The sequence below is a fragment of the Bos indicus x Bos taurus genome, chromosome 18 (genome assembly GCF_003369695.1).
Source record: "Bos indicus x Bos taurus breed Angus x Brahman F1 hybrid chromosome 18, Bos_hybrid_MaternalHap_v2.0, whole genome shotgun sequence".
NCBI lineage: Eukaryota > Metazoa > Chordata > Mammalia > Artiodactyla > Bovidae > Bos > Bos indicus x Bos taurus.
Genome location: NC_040093.1, coordinates 10,818,883 through 10,835,331, shown reverse-complemented (window position 1 = coordinate 10,835,331; position 16,449 = coordinate 10,818,883). Strand labels below are relative to the sequence as shown.

At 46.9% G+C, this 16,449-nt stretch overlaps 1 protein-coding gene across 1 annotated transcript; it reads left to right on the top strand.

Moving 5' to 3' along the window:
- The first annotated feature begins 395 nt into the window (after positions 1-395).
- ZNF114 (zinc finger protein 114) lies at positions 396-11,022 on the top strand. The gene is made up of 4 exons (XM_027515963.1): positions 396-489; positions 608-704; positions 5,820-5,946; positions 9,258-11,022. Exons 2-4 carry the CDS (start codon positions 702-704, stop codon positions 10,442-10,444), a joined length of 1,317 nt encoding a protein of 438 aa, XP_027371764.1. The 5' UTR covers positions 396-489; positions 608-701; the 3' UTR covers positions 10,445-11,022.
- Positions 11,023-16,449: the final 5,427 nt, after the last annotated feature.

Below are 16,449 nucleotides of genomic sequence, written 5' to 3'. Positions count from 1 at the left end.
TTATTTTGGCCACTTGGTGGTGTGATATCTCAGCTCCCAGACCAGGGATCAAACTCGCGATGCCTGCAGTGGAAGCGGGGAGTCCTAGCCACTGGATTGCCAGGGAAGTCCCTCCATCAAGCACAGATTTTTAAATGCCTCCCTTTCCTAAGGAAGTGTTCGTCCTCTCCGGGCGGGGCACAGGGCGGCGCCGCTGGCTTTCAAATTGCGGAACTTCCTAGCGGGCCGGGGGACGGGGTAGGTGGGGAGGGGGCGGGGACAGGGAGAGCCCGAGGCAGGGAGACCGGAGGGACCGCAGCAGGTCCGGCTGCCTCCAGGGTCTGGCGGGAAGGTTCTGCCGGAAATGCAAATCTGCTGAGGGTGGGGTCAGTTCCTGGGACGATTCCCCTGGAGCTGGCGAAGGTGCAGGTCTGGGGATTCTCTCCCGGCTTGCCTCTACCACCTTCCCCGCCACACCGTCCACGGTGAGCCGTGGGGATCAGGAAGCAGGTACAAAATCCCCGGGCAGGATAAGAACTTGGTTTTGATCCTTCCTGTAGGGGTGGGGGTGGGGGTCTTGTTATTTTTATTTATTTATTAATGTCAGTATCCTTTTCTTTTTTCACAGTTCCATCCGCCTGCCACCCTGCAAACCTCTGGGACTGGAATGAGTGCTTGCCACCAGCAGTCTAGACCCGTCTAGGAGCCGATTGCCGGGGGAAATGGTAATTTTCCCGGGTTGGGACAAGGATCCACGCCCAGGGCGGGGCCGGGTCGCCTTCCGAAGAGTTGGGAGCAGCTGCCTGCAAAAGGCCGGATTCTTTCCGGCTCGGGAGAAAAGGGAAGCCACGAGGAGCCCTAAGTGCGCCCTTCACGTTGCCCCAGAGAGAAGGGGTCTCCCATCCCTGGGCTGCGACCTTGCAGGACGCCTCTGTCGGTTCCCGGCGCCGACTGCGTTTGCCTGCTCGGTGTCATTTGAATCCACAATGTGTCGGGGGCGGGGGGAGGGTTGTCTGTTGTGCTGAGGGTGAGCCGCAAAATTCTAGGGACTGTCAGACTGAGAATATGCGCACTGGGTTCACTGCTCCTAGAGACAGGGCTTCGAGGTTTGAGCTGGGTCTAATCGGCACATTGTCTTTTGCGTGGGTCCTGTGGCCATCCTTCTGTTCAGTTCAGTCGCTCAGTCCTGTCCGACTCTGTGTGACCCCATGGACAGCAGCACGCAAGGCCTCCCTGTCCATCACCAGGTCCCGCAGTTTACTCAAATTCATGTCCACTGAGTCGGTGATGCCATCCAGCCTCATCCTCGGTCTTCCCCTTCTCCTCCCTCCTTCAGTTTTTCCCTGCATCAGGGTCTTTTCAAATGACTCAGTTCTTCCCATCAAGTGGCCAAAGTATTGGAGTTTCAGCTTCAACAACAGTCCTTCCACTGAATATTCAGGACTGATTTCCTTTAGGATGGACTGGTCAGATCTCCTTGCTGTCCAAGGGACTCTCAAGAGTCTTCTCCAACACCGCAGTTCAAACGCATCAATTCTTCGGCGATCAGCTTTCGTTATGGCCCAACTCTCACATCCATACATGACTACTGGAATAACCATAGCCTTGACTAGACAAACCTTTGTTGGCAAAGTAACGTCTCTGCTTTTTAATATGCTGTCTAGGTTGGTCATAACTTTTCTTCCGAGGAGCAAGTGTCTTTTAATTTCATGGCTGCAGTCACCATCTGCAGTGATTTGGAAGCTCCCAAAATAAAATTCTGTCACTGTTTCCACTGTTTCTCCATCTATTTGCCATGAAGTGATGGGACTAGATGCCATGATCTTCGTTTTCTGAATGTTGAGCTTTAAGCCAACTTTTTCACTCTGCTCTTTCACTTTGATCAAGAGGCTCTTTAGTTCTCTGCTTTCTGCCATAAGGGTGGTGTCATCTGCATATCTGAGGTTATTGATATTTCTCCCGGCAGTCTTGATTCCAGCTTGTGCTTCATCCAGTCCAGCATTTCTCATGATGTACTCTGCATATAAGTTAAATAAGCAGGGTGACGATATTCAGCCTTGACGTACTCCTTTCCTAATTTGGAACCAGTCCATTGTTCTTGTTCCATGTCTGGTTCTAACTGTTGCTTCTTGACCTGCATACAGATTTCTCGGGAGGCAGGTCAGGTGGTCTGGCAGTCCCATCTCTTGAAGAATCTTCCACAGTTTGTTGTAATCAACACAGTCAAAGGCTTTGACGTAGTCAGTGATTCAGAAGTAGATGTTTTTCTCTGATTCTCTTGCTTTTTCAATGATCCAATGAATGTTGGAAATTTGGTCTCTGGTTTCTCTGCCTTTTCTAAATCCAGCTTGAACATCTGGAAGTTCTCAGTTCGCTGTACTGTTGAAGCCTTGCTTGGAGAATTTTGAGCATTGCTTTACTAGCATGTGAGATGAGTGCAATTGTGCGGTCGTTTGAGCATTCTTTAGCATTGCCTTGCTTTGGGATTCGAATGAAAACTGACCTTTTCCAGTCCTGTGGCCACTGCTGAGTTTTCCAAATTTGCTGACATATTGAGTGCAGCACTTTCACAGCATCATCTTTTAGAATTTGAAATAGCTCAACTGGAATTCCATCACCTCCACCAGCTTTGTTTATAGAGATGCTTCCTAAGGCCCAGTTGACTTCACATTCCAGGATGTCCGGCTCTAGGTGAGTGATCACACCATCATGATTATCTGGGTCATTAAGATCTTTTTTGTATAGTACTTCTGTGTATTCTTGCCACTTCTCCTTAATATCTGTTAGGTCCATACCATTTCTGTCCTTTATTGTGCCCATCTTTGCATGAAATGTTCCCTTGGTATCTCTAATTTTCTTGAAGAGATCTCTAGTCTTTCCCATTCTATTGTTTTCCTCTATTTCTTTGCATTGATCACTGAGGAAGGCTTTCTTATCTCTCCTTGCTATTCTCTGGAACTCTGCATTCAGATTGATATATCTTTCCTTTTCTCCTTTGCCTTTTGCTTCTCTTCTTTGCTCAGCTATTTGTAAGGCCTCCTCAGACAACCATTTTGCCTTTTTGCGTTTCTTTTTCTTGGGGATGCTTTGATCCCAGCCTCCTATACAGTGTTACAAACCTCCATCCATAGTTCAGCTGCCAGGGAAGCCCTGATTTTTGTTTTTAGATTTCATATATAAGTGATAAATGGTATATGTTTTTCTCTGAATGACTAATTTCACTTAGCATAATACTCTCCAGGTCCATCCATGTTGTTGCAAATGGCAATTTTCATTCTTTTTTATGGCTAAGTAATATTCCATTCTTTTGCTTTAATAAATAACCTTCCATTTAAATAATTATGTCCATATACCATTTGGGGTTTTCGCCAGGGTATTTTTGGAGTATAATCTCATGAATGCAAATGCCAGATCAAGGGATGCCTGCATATCAAATTTTGGTAAATTGGTTCAGTTCAGTCGCTCAGTCGTGTCTGACTCTTTGCGACCCCATGAATCGCAGCACGCCAGGCCTCCCTGTCCATCACTAACTCCCAGAGTTCACTCAAACTCATGTCCATCAAGTCGGTGATACCATCCAGCCATCTCATCCTCTGTTGTCCCCTTCTCCTCCTGCCCCCGATCCCTCCCAGCATCAGAGTCTTTTCCAATGAGGCAACTCTTCGCATGAGGTGGCCAAAGTACTGGAGTTTCAGCTTTAGCATCATTCCTTCCAAAGAAATCCCAGGGCTGATCTCCTTCAGAATGGACTGGTTGGATCTCCTTGCAGTCCAAGGGACTCTCAAGAGTCTTCTCCAACACCACAGTTCAAAAGCATCAATTCTTTGGCGCTCAGCTTTCTTCACAGTCCAACTCTCACATCCATACATGACCACTGGAAAAACCATAGCCTTGACTAGACGGACCTTTGTTGGTAAAGTAATGTCTCTGATTTTCAATATGCTATCTAGGTTGGTCATAACTTTCCTTCCAAGGAGTAAGCGTCTTTTAATTTCATGGCTGCAGTCACCATCTGCAGTGATTTTGGAGCCCAAAAAAATAAAGTCTGACACTGTTTCCACTGTTTCCCCATCTATTTCCCATGAAGTGATGGGACCAGATGCCATGATCTTTGTTTTCTGAATGTTGAGCTTTAAGCCAACTTTTCCACTCTCCTCATTCACTTTCATCAAGAGGCTTTTTAGTTCCTCTTCACTTTCTGCCATAAGGGTAGTGTCATCTGCATACCTGAGGTTATTGATATTTCTCCCAGCAATCTTGATTCCAGCTTGTGCTTCTTCCAGCCCAACGTTTCTCACGATGTACTCTGCATATAAGTTAAATAAGCAGGGTGACAGTATATAGCCTTGACGTCCTCCTTTTCCTATTTGGAACCAGTCTGTTGTTCCATGTCCAGTTCTAACTGTTGCTTCCTGACCTGCATACAGGTCAGGAAGCAATTTTGGAGAATTTTGAGCATTACTTTACTAGCATGTGAGATGAGTGCAATTGTGCAGTAGTTTGAGCATTCTTTGGCATTGCCTTTCTTTGGGATTCGAATGAAAACTGACCTTTTCCAGTCCTGTGGCCACTGCTGAGCTTTCCAAATTTGCTGGCATATTGAGTGCAGCACTTTCACAGCATCATCTTTCAGGATTTGAAATAGCTCAACTGGAATTCCATCACCTGCACTAACTTTGTTCATAGTGATACTTTCTAAGGCCCACTTGACTTCATATTCCAGGATGTCTGGCTCAATAACCTCAGATATGCAGATGACACCACTCTTATGGCAGAAAGTGAAGAGGAACTCAAAAGCCTCTTGATGAAAGTGAATGAGGAGAGTGAAAAAGTTGGCTTAAAGCTCAACATTCAGAAAACAAAGATCATGGCATCTGGCCCCATCACTTCATGGGAAATAGATGGGGAAACAGTGTCAGGCTTTATTTTTCTGGGCTCCAAAATCACTGCAGATGGTGATTGCAGCCATGAAATTAAAAGATGCTTACTCCTTGGAAGGAAAGTTATGACCAACCTAGACAGCACATTAAAAAGCAGAAACATTACTTTGCCAACAAAGGTCCGTCTAGTCAAGGCTATGGTTTTTCCAGTGGTCATGTATGGATGTGAGAGTTGGACTGTGAAGAAAGCTGAGTGCCAAAGAATTGATGCTTTTGAACTGTGGTGTTGGAGAAGACTCTTGAGAGTCCCTTGGACTGCAAGGAGATCTAACCAGTCCGTTCTGAAGGAGATCAGTCCTGGGTGTTCTTTGGAAGGAATGATGCTAAAGCTGGAACTCCAGTACTTTGGCCACCTCATGCGAAGAGTTGACTCATTGGAAAAGACTGATGCTGAGAGGGATTGGGGGCAGGAGGAGAAGGGAACGACAGAGGATGAGATGTCTGGATGGCATCACCAACTCAATGGACGTGAATTTGAGTGAACTCCGGGAGTTGGTGGTGGACAGGGAGGCCTGACATACTGCAATTCATGGGGTCACAGAGTCAGACACTACTGAGCAAGTGAACTGAACTGAGGGTGGGGACTCCCTAAGGAGTCCTGATATGAACAGATGACTCCTTGGAAAAGTCCCTGATGCTGGGAAAGATTGAGGGCAGAAGGAGAAGGGGTGGGGCCAGTCAAAGGATGAGATGGCTGGATGGCATCACCGATGCAATGGACATGAACCTGGGCAAACTCCAGGAGATGATGAAGGACAAGGAAGGCTGGCGTGCTGCAGTCCATGGTGTGGCAAAGGGTCAGACACGACTGGGTGACTGAATAACAACAACGGGGAGGGGACATGATTCAACTCGATGACAGTCCATACCCCACTGAGCCAAAATGCGTGTGTTGTTCAGGACTCGGTGACCTTCGAAGATGTGGCTGTGAACTTCACCTGGGAGGAGTGGGCCCTGCTGGACTCCGCACAGAGGCAGCTCTACAGAGATGTGACCCTGGAGACCTGCGGTCACCTGGCCTGTGTGGGTAAGGAGGCCCCTTCTTCCTGCACTTGCTGACGGACAGGGCCCACTTGCGCCAGGCCCCTCCTGTTCTCCAGAGACTCACCCACTGCCCCCAGGTGGCAGACATGGTTTCCCCCGTGACCCTGGAAGTCTATCCTTTGCTTTCCTTTTTTTAATTTATTTATTTGGCTGCGAGGGGTCTTAGTTGCGGCACTCGAGAACTTCATTTCATCACGCCAGATCTTTTGTTCTTTGGTTGTAGAGCATGGACTTATTTGTCATGTGGGCTTCGGTAGTCATGGCGCCTGGGCTCAGTTGCTCCCCAGTACGTAGGATGTTAGTTCCTGGGGATCTAAGGGGACACCAGGGATCAAAACTGTGTCTCCTGCATTGCAAGGCAGATTCTTAACCACTGGACCACCGGGGAAGTCTGAGGAGTGATTTCTTAATAAGTATGAGGCTTCCTTGGGTGTGGGGTGGGCAGGGGGAAAGTTTTCAAACTAGATGGAGGTGATGGTTGTAAAGTGAAAGCGAAGTCACTCAGTCATGTCTGACTCTTTGCGACCCCGTGGACTGTAGCCTGCTGCTGCTGCTGCTGCTGCTAAGTCACTTCAGTCGTGTCCGACTCTGTGCAACCCCATAGACAGCAGCCTACCAGGCTCCCCCGTCCCTGGGATTCTCCAGGCAAGAACAGTGGAGTGGGTTGCCATTTCCTTCTCCAATGCATGAAAGTGAAAAGTGAAAGGGAAGTCGCTCAGTCGTGTTCGACTCTTAGCGACCCCATGGACTGCAGCCTACCAGGCTCCTCCATCCATGGGATTTTCCAGGCAAGAGTACTGGAGTGGGGTGCCATCGCCTTCTCCCTACACGGTACCAAATGCCAGAGCTGTACACTTTGGTTAATTTTATGCTGTATAAATTTCATCTCTGTTTTTTGTTGTTGTTTTTTTAATTCATTTCATCTAATTAGTCCAGGCTGATAAAAACAAAATACCATGCACCGGGTAGCCCAGACAACAGTTGTTTATTTCTCACATTCTGGAGGCTGAGAAGTCCAGGATCAAGATGCCAGCAGATTCAGTTCCTGGGAGGGCCCTCTTCTGGCTTGCAGACGGCTGCCTTCTCACATGGCAAAGAGGGAGAGACCCCTGGTGTCTCCTCCTCTTCTTTTGAGAAAAGTAACACCATCTTTGAGTCCCATCCCACCCTCATGAACTCATCTAAACCTAATTACCTCAGGAGGTTCCCACCTGCAAATAGCATCCTGTTGTGGGACTGGGGTTTCAGCATGGACTTGCGGTGGTTGTTGCTTAGTCCCTAGTTCAGTTCAGTCGATCAGTCGTGTCCCACTCTCTGCGACCCCATGAATCGCACCACGTCAGGCCTCCCTGTCCATCTCCATCTCCCGGAGTTCACTCAAACTCACAACCATCAAGTCGGTGATGCCATCCAGCCATCTCATCCTCTGTTGTCCCCTTTTCCTCTTGCCCCCAATCCCTCCCAGCATCAGGGTCTTTTCCAATGAGGCAAGTCTTCACATGAGGTAGCCAAAGTACTGGAGTTTCAGCTTTAGCATCAGTCCTTCCAAACAACACCCAGGGCTGATCTCTTTCAGAATGGACTGGTTGGATCTCTTTGCAGTCCAAGGGACTCTCAAGAGTCTTCTCCAGCATCACAATTCAAAAGCATCAGTTCTTTGGTTCTAAGCTTTCTTCACAGTCCAACTCTCACATCCATACATGACCACTGGAAAAACCAGAGCCTTGACTAGACGGACCTTTGTTGGCAAAGTAATGTCTCTGCTTTTCAATATGCTATCTAGGTTGGTCATAACTTTCCTTCCAAGGAGTAAGCGTCTTTTAATTTCATGGCTGCAATCACCATCTTCAGTGATTTTGGAACCCAAAAAAATAAAGCCTGACACTGTTTCCCCATCTATTTGCCATGAAGTGATGGGGCCAGATGCCATGATCTTCGTTTTCTGAATGTTGAGCTTTAAGCCAACTTTTCCACTCTCCTCTTTCACTTTCATCAAGAGGCTTTTGAGTTCCTCTTTGCTGTCTGCCATAAGGGTGGTGTCATCTGCATATCTGAGGTTATTGATATTTCTCCCAGCAGTCTTGATTCCAGCTTGTGCTTCTTCCAGCCCAGCATTTCTCATGATGTACTCTGCATATAAGTTAAATAAGCAGGGTGACAGTATACAGCCTTGACGTCCCTAAGTCGTGTCCAATTTTTTGCAACCCCATGGACTGTAGCCTGCCAGGCTCCTCTGTCCATGGGATTTCCCAGGCAAGAATACTGGAGTGGGTTGCCATTTCCTTTTCCCTGGCATCTTCCCCAACTCAGGGATTGGACCCTCGTCTCTTAAGTCTCCTGCATTGGCAAAGGGGTTCTTTACCACTAATGCCACCATAGTGGTGGGGGGCATCACAAATTCAACCCATAACAGACTCTTTGTCCAGTTTGTCCTGGCAGTCGTAGGTTGGATTGGAAAAGAATTTCCAGACATGGAGTATTTCAGAAAGGAGTGAGTTTATAAGAACAGAGATAATGAGGGTGCTACCAGCACAGCAGGTGACCTCCTGGCAGACAAGAGAGTGTTGATGCTTTTTGTGAGTTAGTAGCCAATTTTTATAGCCTCAAGACAAAGAAAATTCCTTCTGGAAGGGTGGCATTATGTGATTGGTTAGGGTACTATAGAGTGAGTACCCAAGTGGGCATTTTTACTTAATATGGGGTCAGGGAGCTGGCCAGGAAGGATGGGAGTGGAGTGACAACGGTTGCTATGGGACTCAGTTCCGAAGGCGACCTTGGTGCTGGGCTCTGCGTCTGTGGCCTTGGTACAAAGCCTCACACTTGTGATCTTGGCATAGGTCCTCACAGTTCTCTCATGCTTGGCATTCACGATTGTACCTTCAATCTCACAGGATCATATTTACATATCTGGCTGCACCGGGTCTTAGTTGCAGCAGGTGAGATCTTTAGCTGCGGCATGTGGGACCTAGTTTCCTCACCAGGGATTGAACCCGGGCCCCCTGCATTGGGAGCGCCAAGTCTTGGCCACTGAACCACCAGGGAAGTTCCCAGAACTGTTTCTTACCATCTTGCTGTGTGTATTGAACCTCTGATCTTAACCATAGTCAAACTCCTCATACGTCCCAAATTCCAATATCTCTCTCTGCCTCTCTGCCTGCCTCCTCTTGCTTTCTCCCTTCTCCCATTTTCCTTACAGAGGGAGCATTTGAAAAGAGATCCACGGGCATTCACCTGCTTTCTCCAGCCCACTTTTCCTTTCCACAAAGACCTGACTTTTGCACCACTTCATTTCAGATTGGGCGACTCGACATCAAACCAAAGACTCGACCCCTCGGCAGAACAGCCTTGCTAAAAGGACATTTCAGGGAGTGAACAGAGCATGTCTGGCAAGCAGCGGTTCCCGACTCTCCGATTTCAGAGAAGACTGGATGTCCCATAGAATAGAGGAGCCGGGCAAGCAAAGAGGGCGAACATTGAAGCAAGTCGCAGCCGCCCACGAGAAAGATGCCTCTCCCGTTGGATTCTGGGAATATCCTGAGACGAGAGACATCTCTAACCCTGGCCAGAAGATTGTGCCATCACAGGGAGATTCCATGAGGAAACATAACCCAAGACGTAACTCAGATATTTTGAAACAAATTCTCCTCTTACACAGTAATCAAAAAATCTCTACGAACAACGAAGATGACCGAGTCAAGTGGCAGGAAATGCCGTGGATTCCACGTGCAAGAACTCAGACAGAGCTGAAATCAAAGGCGCGGATGGATCATCAGAACGACCTGCTTCATTTGCAGGCTGAAATGTACATGGGCATGAGCATCTGTGAATACAGTCCACGTGGGGAGGCCTTAGAGGGAGACATCTCCCTTAGGACAGGAGGGACGCCCATGAAAGAGAAACCTCGTCATTCTCATCAGTGTGAAAACACCTTCCTAAATAACTCTCTCCCTGCCGGGCAGACGCAACCCTACGAGGCAGAGACAAATAATGAGAATAATCAAAGTGGGAAGACATTTGTCCCTGTTCCAAGTTCCGATTCGCACAGGAGAACTTCGATGGGAGGGAAGAGCTATAAGTGCAGGGAATGTGGGAAGGCCTTCGTGTATCAGTCGTTCCTTAAGAAACACATGGAAATTCACACGGGAGAGAAGCCCTACACATGTGAGAATTGTGGGAAAACCTTCAGATACATCTTACACCTTAATAAACATTTGAGAAATCACAACCTGAAGACCTTTGAATGTCCGGAATGTGGGAAAAGTTTCAACAAGTCCTCAAAGCTTAAGGAACATATTAGGATTCACACTGGAGAGAAACCCTATAGATGTCAGGAATGTGGGAAAACCTTCAGTAAGTCCTCAAAGCTTAAGGAACATACTAGGATTCACACTGGAGAGAAACCCTATAAATGTAAAGAATGTGGGAAAAGCTACACTAATTCTTCAAGTCTTAAAAGCCACCTGAAGAGGGTCTGCGGATGAAAGGAATGGGGAGAAGCCTTCATTCATTTTCTCAAAGTACTGAGTGCAGAAGGATGACGTGGTGGAAGGGAGCTCAGTGAATGAACAAAGATGGAAACATCTCTGAACTCTCAGATCTTATGGAAATGTAAGATTTCACACTTGTATTTTTTTTAAGGGAATATGGGAAAGCCCTCTGTTGTCTCAAAGGTACAGTTCCTGTAAAAACACACTGCAGGACTTCCCTGGCAGTCCAGTGGGTAAGATGCCACCCTTCCACTGCAGAGGGTTGATCCCTGGTGGGGCAGCTAAGATCCCACATGCCATGTTGCAGGGCCAAAAAAATAAAAAATAAAACTCACACTGCAGAGGCATCATATGGGATTAAGGAATGTAGGGAAAACCTTACATACTCATCCTTCACTTTACACATGAGACCAAACCCTGGAGAGAGACCCTCTCATCAGTAATAGATTTGAGAAAGCCTTTATTTCCCTCTCTTCATTTGCAGGGCACAAATGAGTCTTAAGCTCAGTCAGGTCTGACTCTTTGTGACCCCCATGGACTGTAGCCCTCCAGGCTCCTCTGTCCATGGAATTATGCAGGCAAGAATACTGGAATAGGTTGCCATTTCCTTCTCGAGGGGATCTTCCCAACCCAGGAATCGAACCTGCGTCTCCTGCATTGCAGGCAGATTCTTTACCAATGAGCCACCGGGGAAGGGAAGCCCCTAATAGTAGAAGAGAAACAGGGTAGATGTTCCGATCGCTAGCATTATCCATGTCTCCTCCTTCCATTGGAACCAAAATTCTGTATTTGCCACCATTTCTAATAAAATCCCACAAGAATGCTGACTGCCTCTCCACGGACCCTTTCAGCTCTGCCACGTGAGTTTTGAGCTGTAGGAGCTTCATAACATTTCACTTGTGCATCACTGCACCCGTGTGAATCCCTGTTTGAACTACGTTGAATTTAGACTCAGGTTTACTGTGCTCCGTGATGCCATTTCTCTCCACTGATTTGACCGCATTATGGTCAGAGTATGTGATCTTTTTGGTACTGATAGGAAATACTTGTCTTGACTTTCATTTTGGTCTCGTGATGGGACCAGTTCTGTCATTGCCTGACCACATTCTTCTCATCTTCTTTACTAAAGAGACATAGATTTTTTTCCAAAGTTAACACAGTTGGATTTCTTTTAACACTGTGTGTTGGGTTTTACTTCCCTGACCAGGAGTCGAACCCACTCGCCCTTCAGTGGAAGCATGAGTTTTAACCATGGGACCGCCAGGGAGGTCCCTGTGGAATGTTTTTAACTGCATTTGTCAGGACTTTCCCGGTGGTCCCATGGTTACAACTGCGCTTCCGCTGCAAGGGTTTGACTCCTGGTCAGGGAACTAAGATCCCACATGCCATGCAGCAAAAAAAAAAAACAGAAAGAAATGCCTTTCTCAGATTTTCTCATATCTGGTGGTGAATGGAGCTTATTGCCAGTACGGAGGGAGGTGGTTTGGATTCCTGGAGGGCTGTTGGAAAGGAGAGAATGTTCTTCACCCTCTCTCAACCAGGTCCCCTGCTCTCTCTTTCCTTCGTAGCAGTCTGGAAATGGGATGATATTCCCGGAGTTAGCTCATACAACTTGAGGATCATTGAAATGAAAATCATGGTCCCAGTAACACGACCCTCAAATAGAAATACACAATTTCTCACTCTTGTATTTGAATGGCATATTTGGGGATATTCATGGCTGCAGTAGACTGCATGTCTAGATTTATTCCGTAAAGCAAAGCCCTAATTTGGTTAAGAAGCATTTCAGGGGAGTTTTGTTGTTTGTTAAATAGAAGCTGTTATTTATCTTTGTTTTTGTATGTGCCACACCTGTTGCAGGATCTTAGTTCCCCAATCAGGGATTGAACTCCTGGCCCAGAACATCCCCAGGGATTCAGCTGGAAGACTCTGCACTTCAATTCAGGGGGCATGCGTTCCATCCCTGGTCTGGTTGGGGACCTCAGATCCCACATGCTGCAGCCAAAAAACTCTCCAGGCCCCCTGCAGTGGAAGCACAGAGTCTTAACCACTGGACTGCTGGGCAGTTCTAGGGGAGGTTTTATAACTCAGAATGATAAAGTTAGTATGTGACCAATTTTTATAATTCCTCGTGTGATTCAAGATGCTGTACATTTCTTTGGTGTTGGGTGGCCTCGTCAGTATTTGAATGGTCAAACTTCTTAAGAGTGTTTTAGACTCTCTTACTAACGACATTTTTACTCACTGAGCAAGTTCATAATAAAATATCTGGGACTTCCCTGGTGGTTCAGTGGTTAAGAATCGGCCTGCAAATGCAGGAGGTACCGGTTCGATCCCTGAACCTGGATGATCCCACATGCCATGGAACAACTGAGCCCGTGCACCCCAACTACTGAGCCTGTGCTCTAGAGCCCGGGAGCCACAACTACTGAGGCCCCAGCGCCCTGGGGAAGCCACTTCGGTGAGAAGCCTGTGTGCAGCAGTAGGGAAAAGCCCTAACAGCAACAAAGACCCAGCACAGCCAAAAATAAAATACTTTCAAAAATTAAAATAATGCTACTCAAAACATAGATTCTCAAAGTCTTGCAGTTTTGTCAATTCTTGTTTAATGTATTTGGAAATGTGTTATTAGATACATAAGAAATTGGACATTTTCTTTATTAAAGGTGAGTTTTTCTTTCTAGTCTATGTTTAACCATCTTCTACAATAGTGATTGTTTTTGTTTCTTCATACAGTAAGGGTGAAAGTTTATGTGCTTCTTACCATGAGCTAGTATTTGCATATAGTTCAGTCACTCAGTCGTGTCCGACTCTTTGCAACCCCATGAACCGCAGCACGCCAGGCCTCCCTGTCCATCACCAACTCCTGGAGCCCACCCAAACTCATGTCCATTGAGTCGGTGGTGCCATCCAGCCATCTCATCCTCTGTCATCCTCTTCTCCTCCTGCCCTCAATCTTTCCCAGCATCATCAGGGCCTCATCCTGTTTATTATGTACCAACACTCCTCTCATAAACACTTTAACATTTTTTTTTATGAATGAGAAAACTAAAGCACAGAAGTTAAGAAAATGGTTAATGTTAAGTGATGTGTTTTGAGTTTCAAAGCTACCAATGTTCTCATCGTCAAGTTCAGGGTTCAGAACAGGTGTTTTCTGTTACTGCTATTGCTATATATTTATATAACTTTATTTTTTGACTGCACTGTGCAGCATTGGGGATCTTAGTTCCCTGACCAGGTATCAAACATGTGCCCCCTGCAGTAGAAGCACAGATTCTTAACCAGTGGACCACCAGGGAAGTCCCCAAATTAGAATTTTTAACACTGAGTTTAAGGAACACATCATGGCCCTTCTATGTACTTTACATTCACTCATTTAATGCTCACCAACAACCCTATGAAGTGGGTGCTATCAGTACCATTTTTAGAGCAGAGGAAACACACACAGGCTAAGCAAGCTGCCCAAGGTCACACAGCCCCACTGGGAGAGGGCAAAATTCTAACTCCAGTGTCCTGCGCCAGACTAGGTGGGGAGGCCTCCCTATTGGCATTTTGTCTGTCCTCCCCCATCCGAGTATGAGCTCTGGGAGAGGCACATCATCTGGCTCACAGAGGCGTTTAGTGGAATAAAGAAGGGATGAGTGGCTATCTTAGGATGGCCACTCATCCCTTAGTGACCGCCTGCTCCCTCCTGCCGTGCTCTGCTCGAGGAATCCTATTCATAGGTAAAAACCGTATCCTGCGGCGAGCGGGCGGAGAAGGCAATGGCACCCCACTCCAGTACTCTTGCCTGGAAAATCCCATGGACGCAGGAGCCTGGTAGGCTGCAGTCCATGGGGTCGCTACGAGTCGAACACGACTGAGCGACTTCACTTTCACTCTTCACTTTCATGCATTGGAGAAGAAAATGGTAACCCACTCCAGCGTTCTTGCCTGGAGAATCCCAGGGACGGGGGAGCCTGGTGGGCTGCTGTCTATGGGGTCGCACAGAGTCGGACACGACTGAAGTGACTTAGCAGCAGCAGCGGCGGCAAGCGGGACTTCAAAGAAATCCCAGTGGCTTGGGCTGAGTCAGAACAGAGCAGAACCCACTCATGGCGGGGTACGGGCGCCACCTGACGGCAGAGTCCTACTAAGACAAAAGCCAGGAGACCAGGAACGTTTGCTCTGGACGAAGAAATTATCTGAAAGGGAGTTGATCGCAAGTTTTGTGTTTTTTTTTTAGATATTTATTTGGCTACAGCCGGGTCTTATCTGTGACACACGGGATCTTTAGTTGAGGCATGCGAACTTAGTTTCAGAGTGTGGGGTCTACCCCCAGCGTCCCCCATGCCCCAGCAAGAGGAGGCAAGAGTGGCCCCCTTGAACCCTGGGCCCCCTACATTGGGAGTACAGAGTCCTAACCACTAGACCACCGGGGACATCACTGAAATGCCAGTTTTTAAATTTCTTATTCACTGTTATACCCCCAGAGCCTAGCACCATGTGTGGCACAGTCGTGCGTGCGTGCTCACTTGCTGTGTCTGACTCTGTGACAGACCCCATGGACTCGGTAGCCCACCAGGCTCCTCTGTCCATGGAACTTTCCAGGTAAGAATACTGGAGTGAGTTGCCATTTCCTCCTCCAGGGGATCTTCCCGACCCTGGGATCAAACTCGTGTCTCCTGCCTTGCAAGCAGATTCTTTACCACTAAGACACTTGGGAAACCCCTGGCACATAGTTAATACTCAGCAAATATTTGTCAAATCAATGGGAAAAAGAGATGGAAGAGATGGAATTCCCCATTATAACATTACTTCAAAGGATCTGATTTGATAAGGTGTGAAGGAATTTTTTACCAAAAACCTTAACTCTGTCCTGTGCAGTAGTAGACTGAAAATTAATTCAACATCTCCTGTTTCTTGTATCACCCAGAAGTGACTTCAACAAAAGTGTTTTCTAGGATGCCCCAAACTAGCACTTGTGGTCAGTTTCAGTGACTAGGAGGCTTTCACCCTGATGGGTTGTCTTGAACATGTGCTGCCCTACTAGTAACATCCTGCCTGTAAACTGCATAAACACGGGTAAGCTTGCTCATCAGATCACAGATAGACCTCTTCTCTCTTCGCATATGCATGATGGGAAATTAAATCCCAGCTCTCCAATGGGTTAATTATTTTACAAACAAAACTAGTGAGCCCACGTTTGAGGTAAAATAACAAACGGCCCTAGGATTGAACTTCCAGAATAGCTGAGAGTGGAAGGTGGCGACCCCTGCCGGCAGCCCCGACTCACACAAGCGTGAGTCACCTCCACAGGAAGTGATTTCAAAGATTTTTCTGTGTTCTTTTTTAAAATGATATTTGCTTAATGTTTTTTTTTTTTTTAATTTTATTTATTTATTTACTTGCTGCGCTGGAGTCTTTGTTGCTTTGCACAGACTTTGTCTAGTTGCCACGAGCGGGGTCTACTCTTCAATGCGATGCACAGCTTCTCATTACGGTGGCTTCCCTTGTTTCGGAGCTAGGCTCTAGGGTGCTCAGGCTTCAGTAGTTGTGGCGAACAAGCTTAATTCCCTGGCAAGCATGTGGAATCATCTCAGGGCAGGAATCGAACCTGTGTCCCCTGCACTGGCAGGCGGATTCTTATCCACTACACCACCAGGGAAGTCCTGTTCTTAAAGCATTGTTATAAAGGCTGTGTGTTGTTGAACTGTATTCATGAGAACAAATGTGTGCTGGGTCCCTTATTTTTCTTTCAGACTTTCTTCCTGTTGTCACTAACTATATTCTTGATTATGTTTTGATTAGCACTAATTAAAGACCTGAGAGGCAATTTGGATTTTTTTCTTCCTTGTGCAGTTTTGAGGAAGCAAGGTTGACATGCTGCTTTCAGCCCTCTCTTTGGAGACCTGGAGAATTCCAAAATAGAACCTTGAAAATTTTAAAGGTACCCCACAGAGATTCTGGGGTTGCTTGTTACTGCGACATAACCCAGCCTATCCTGACTGACTGATACA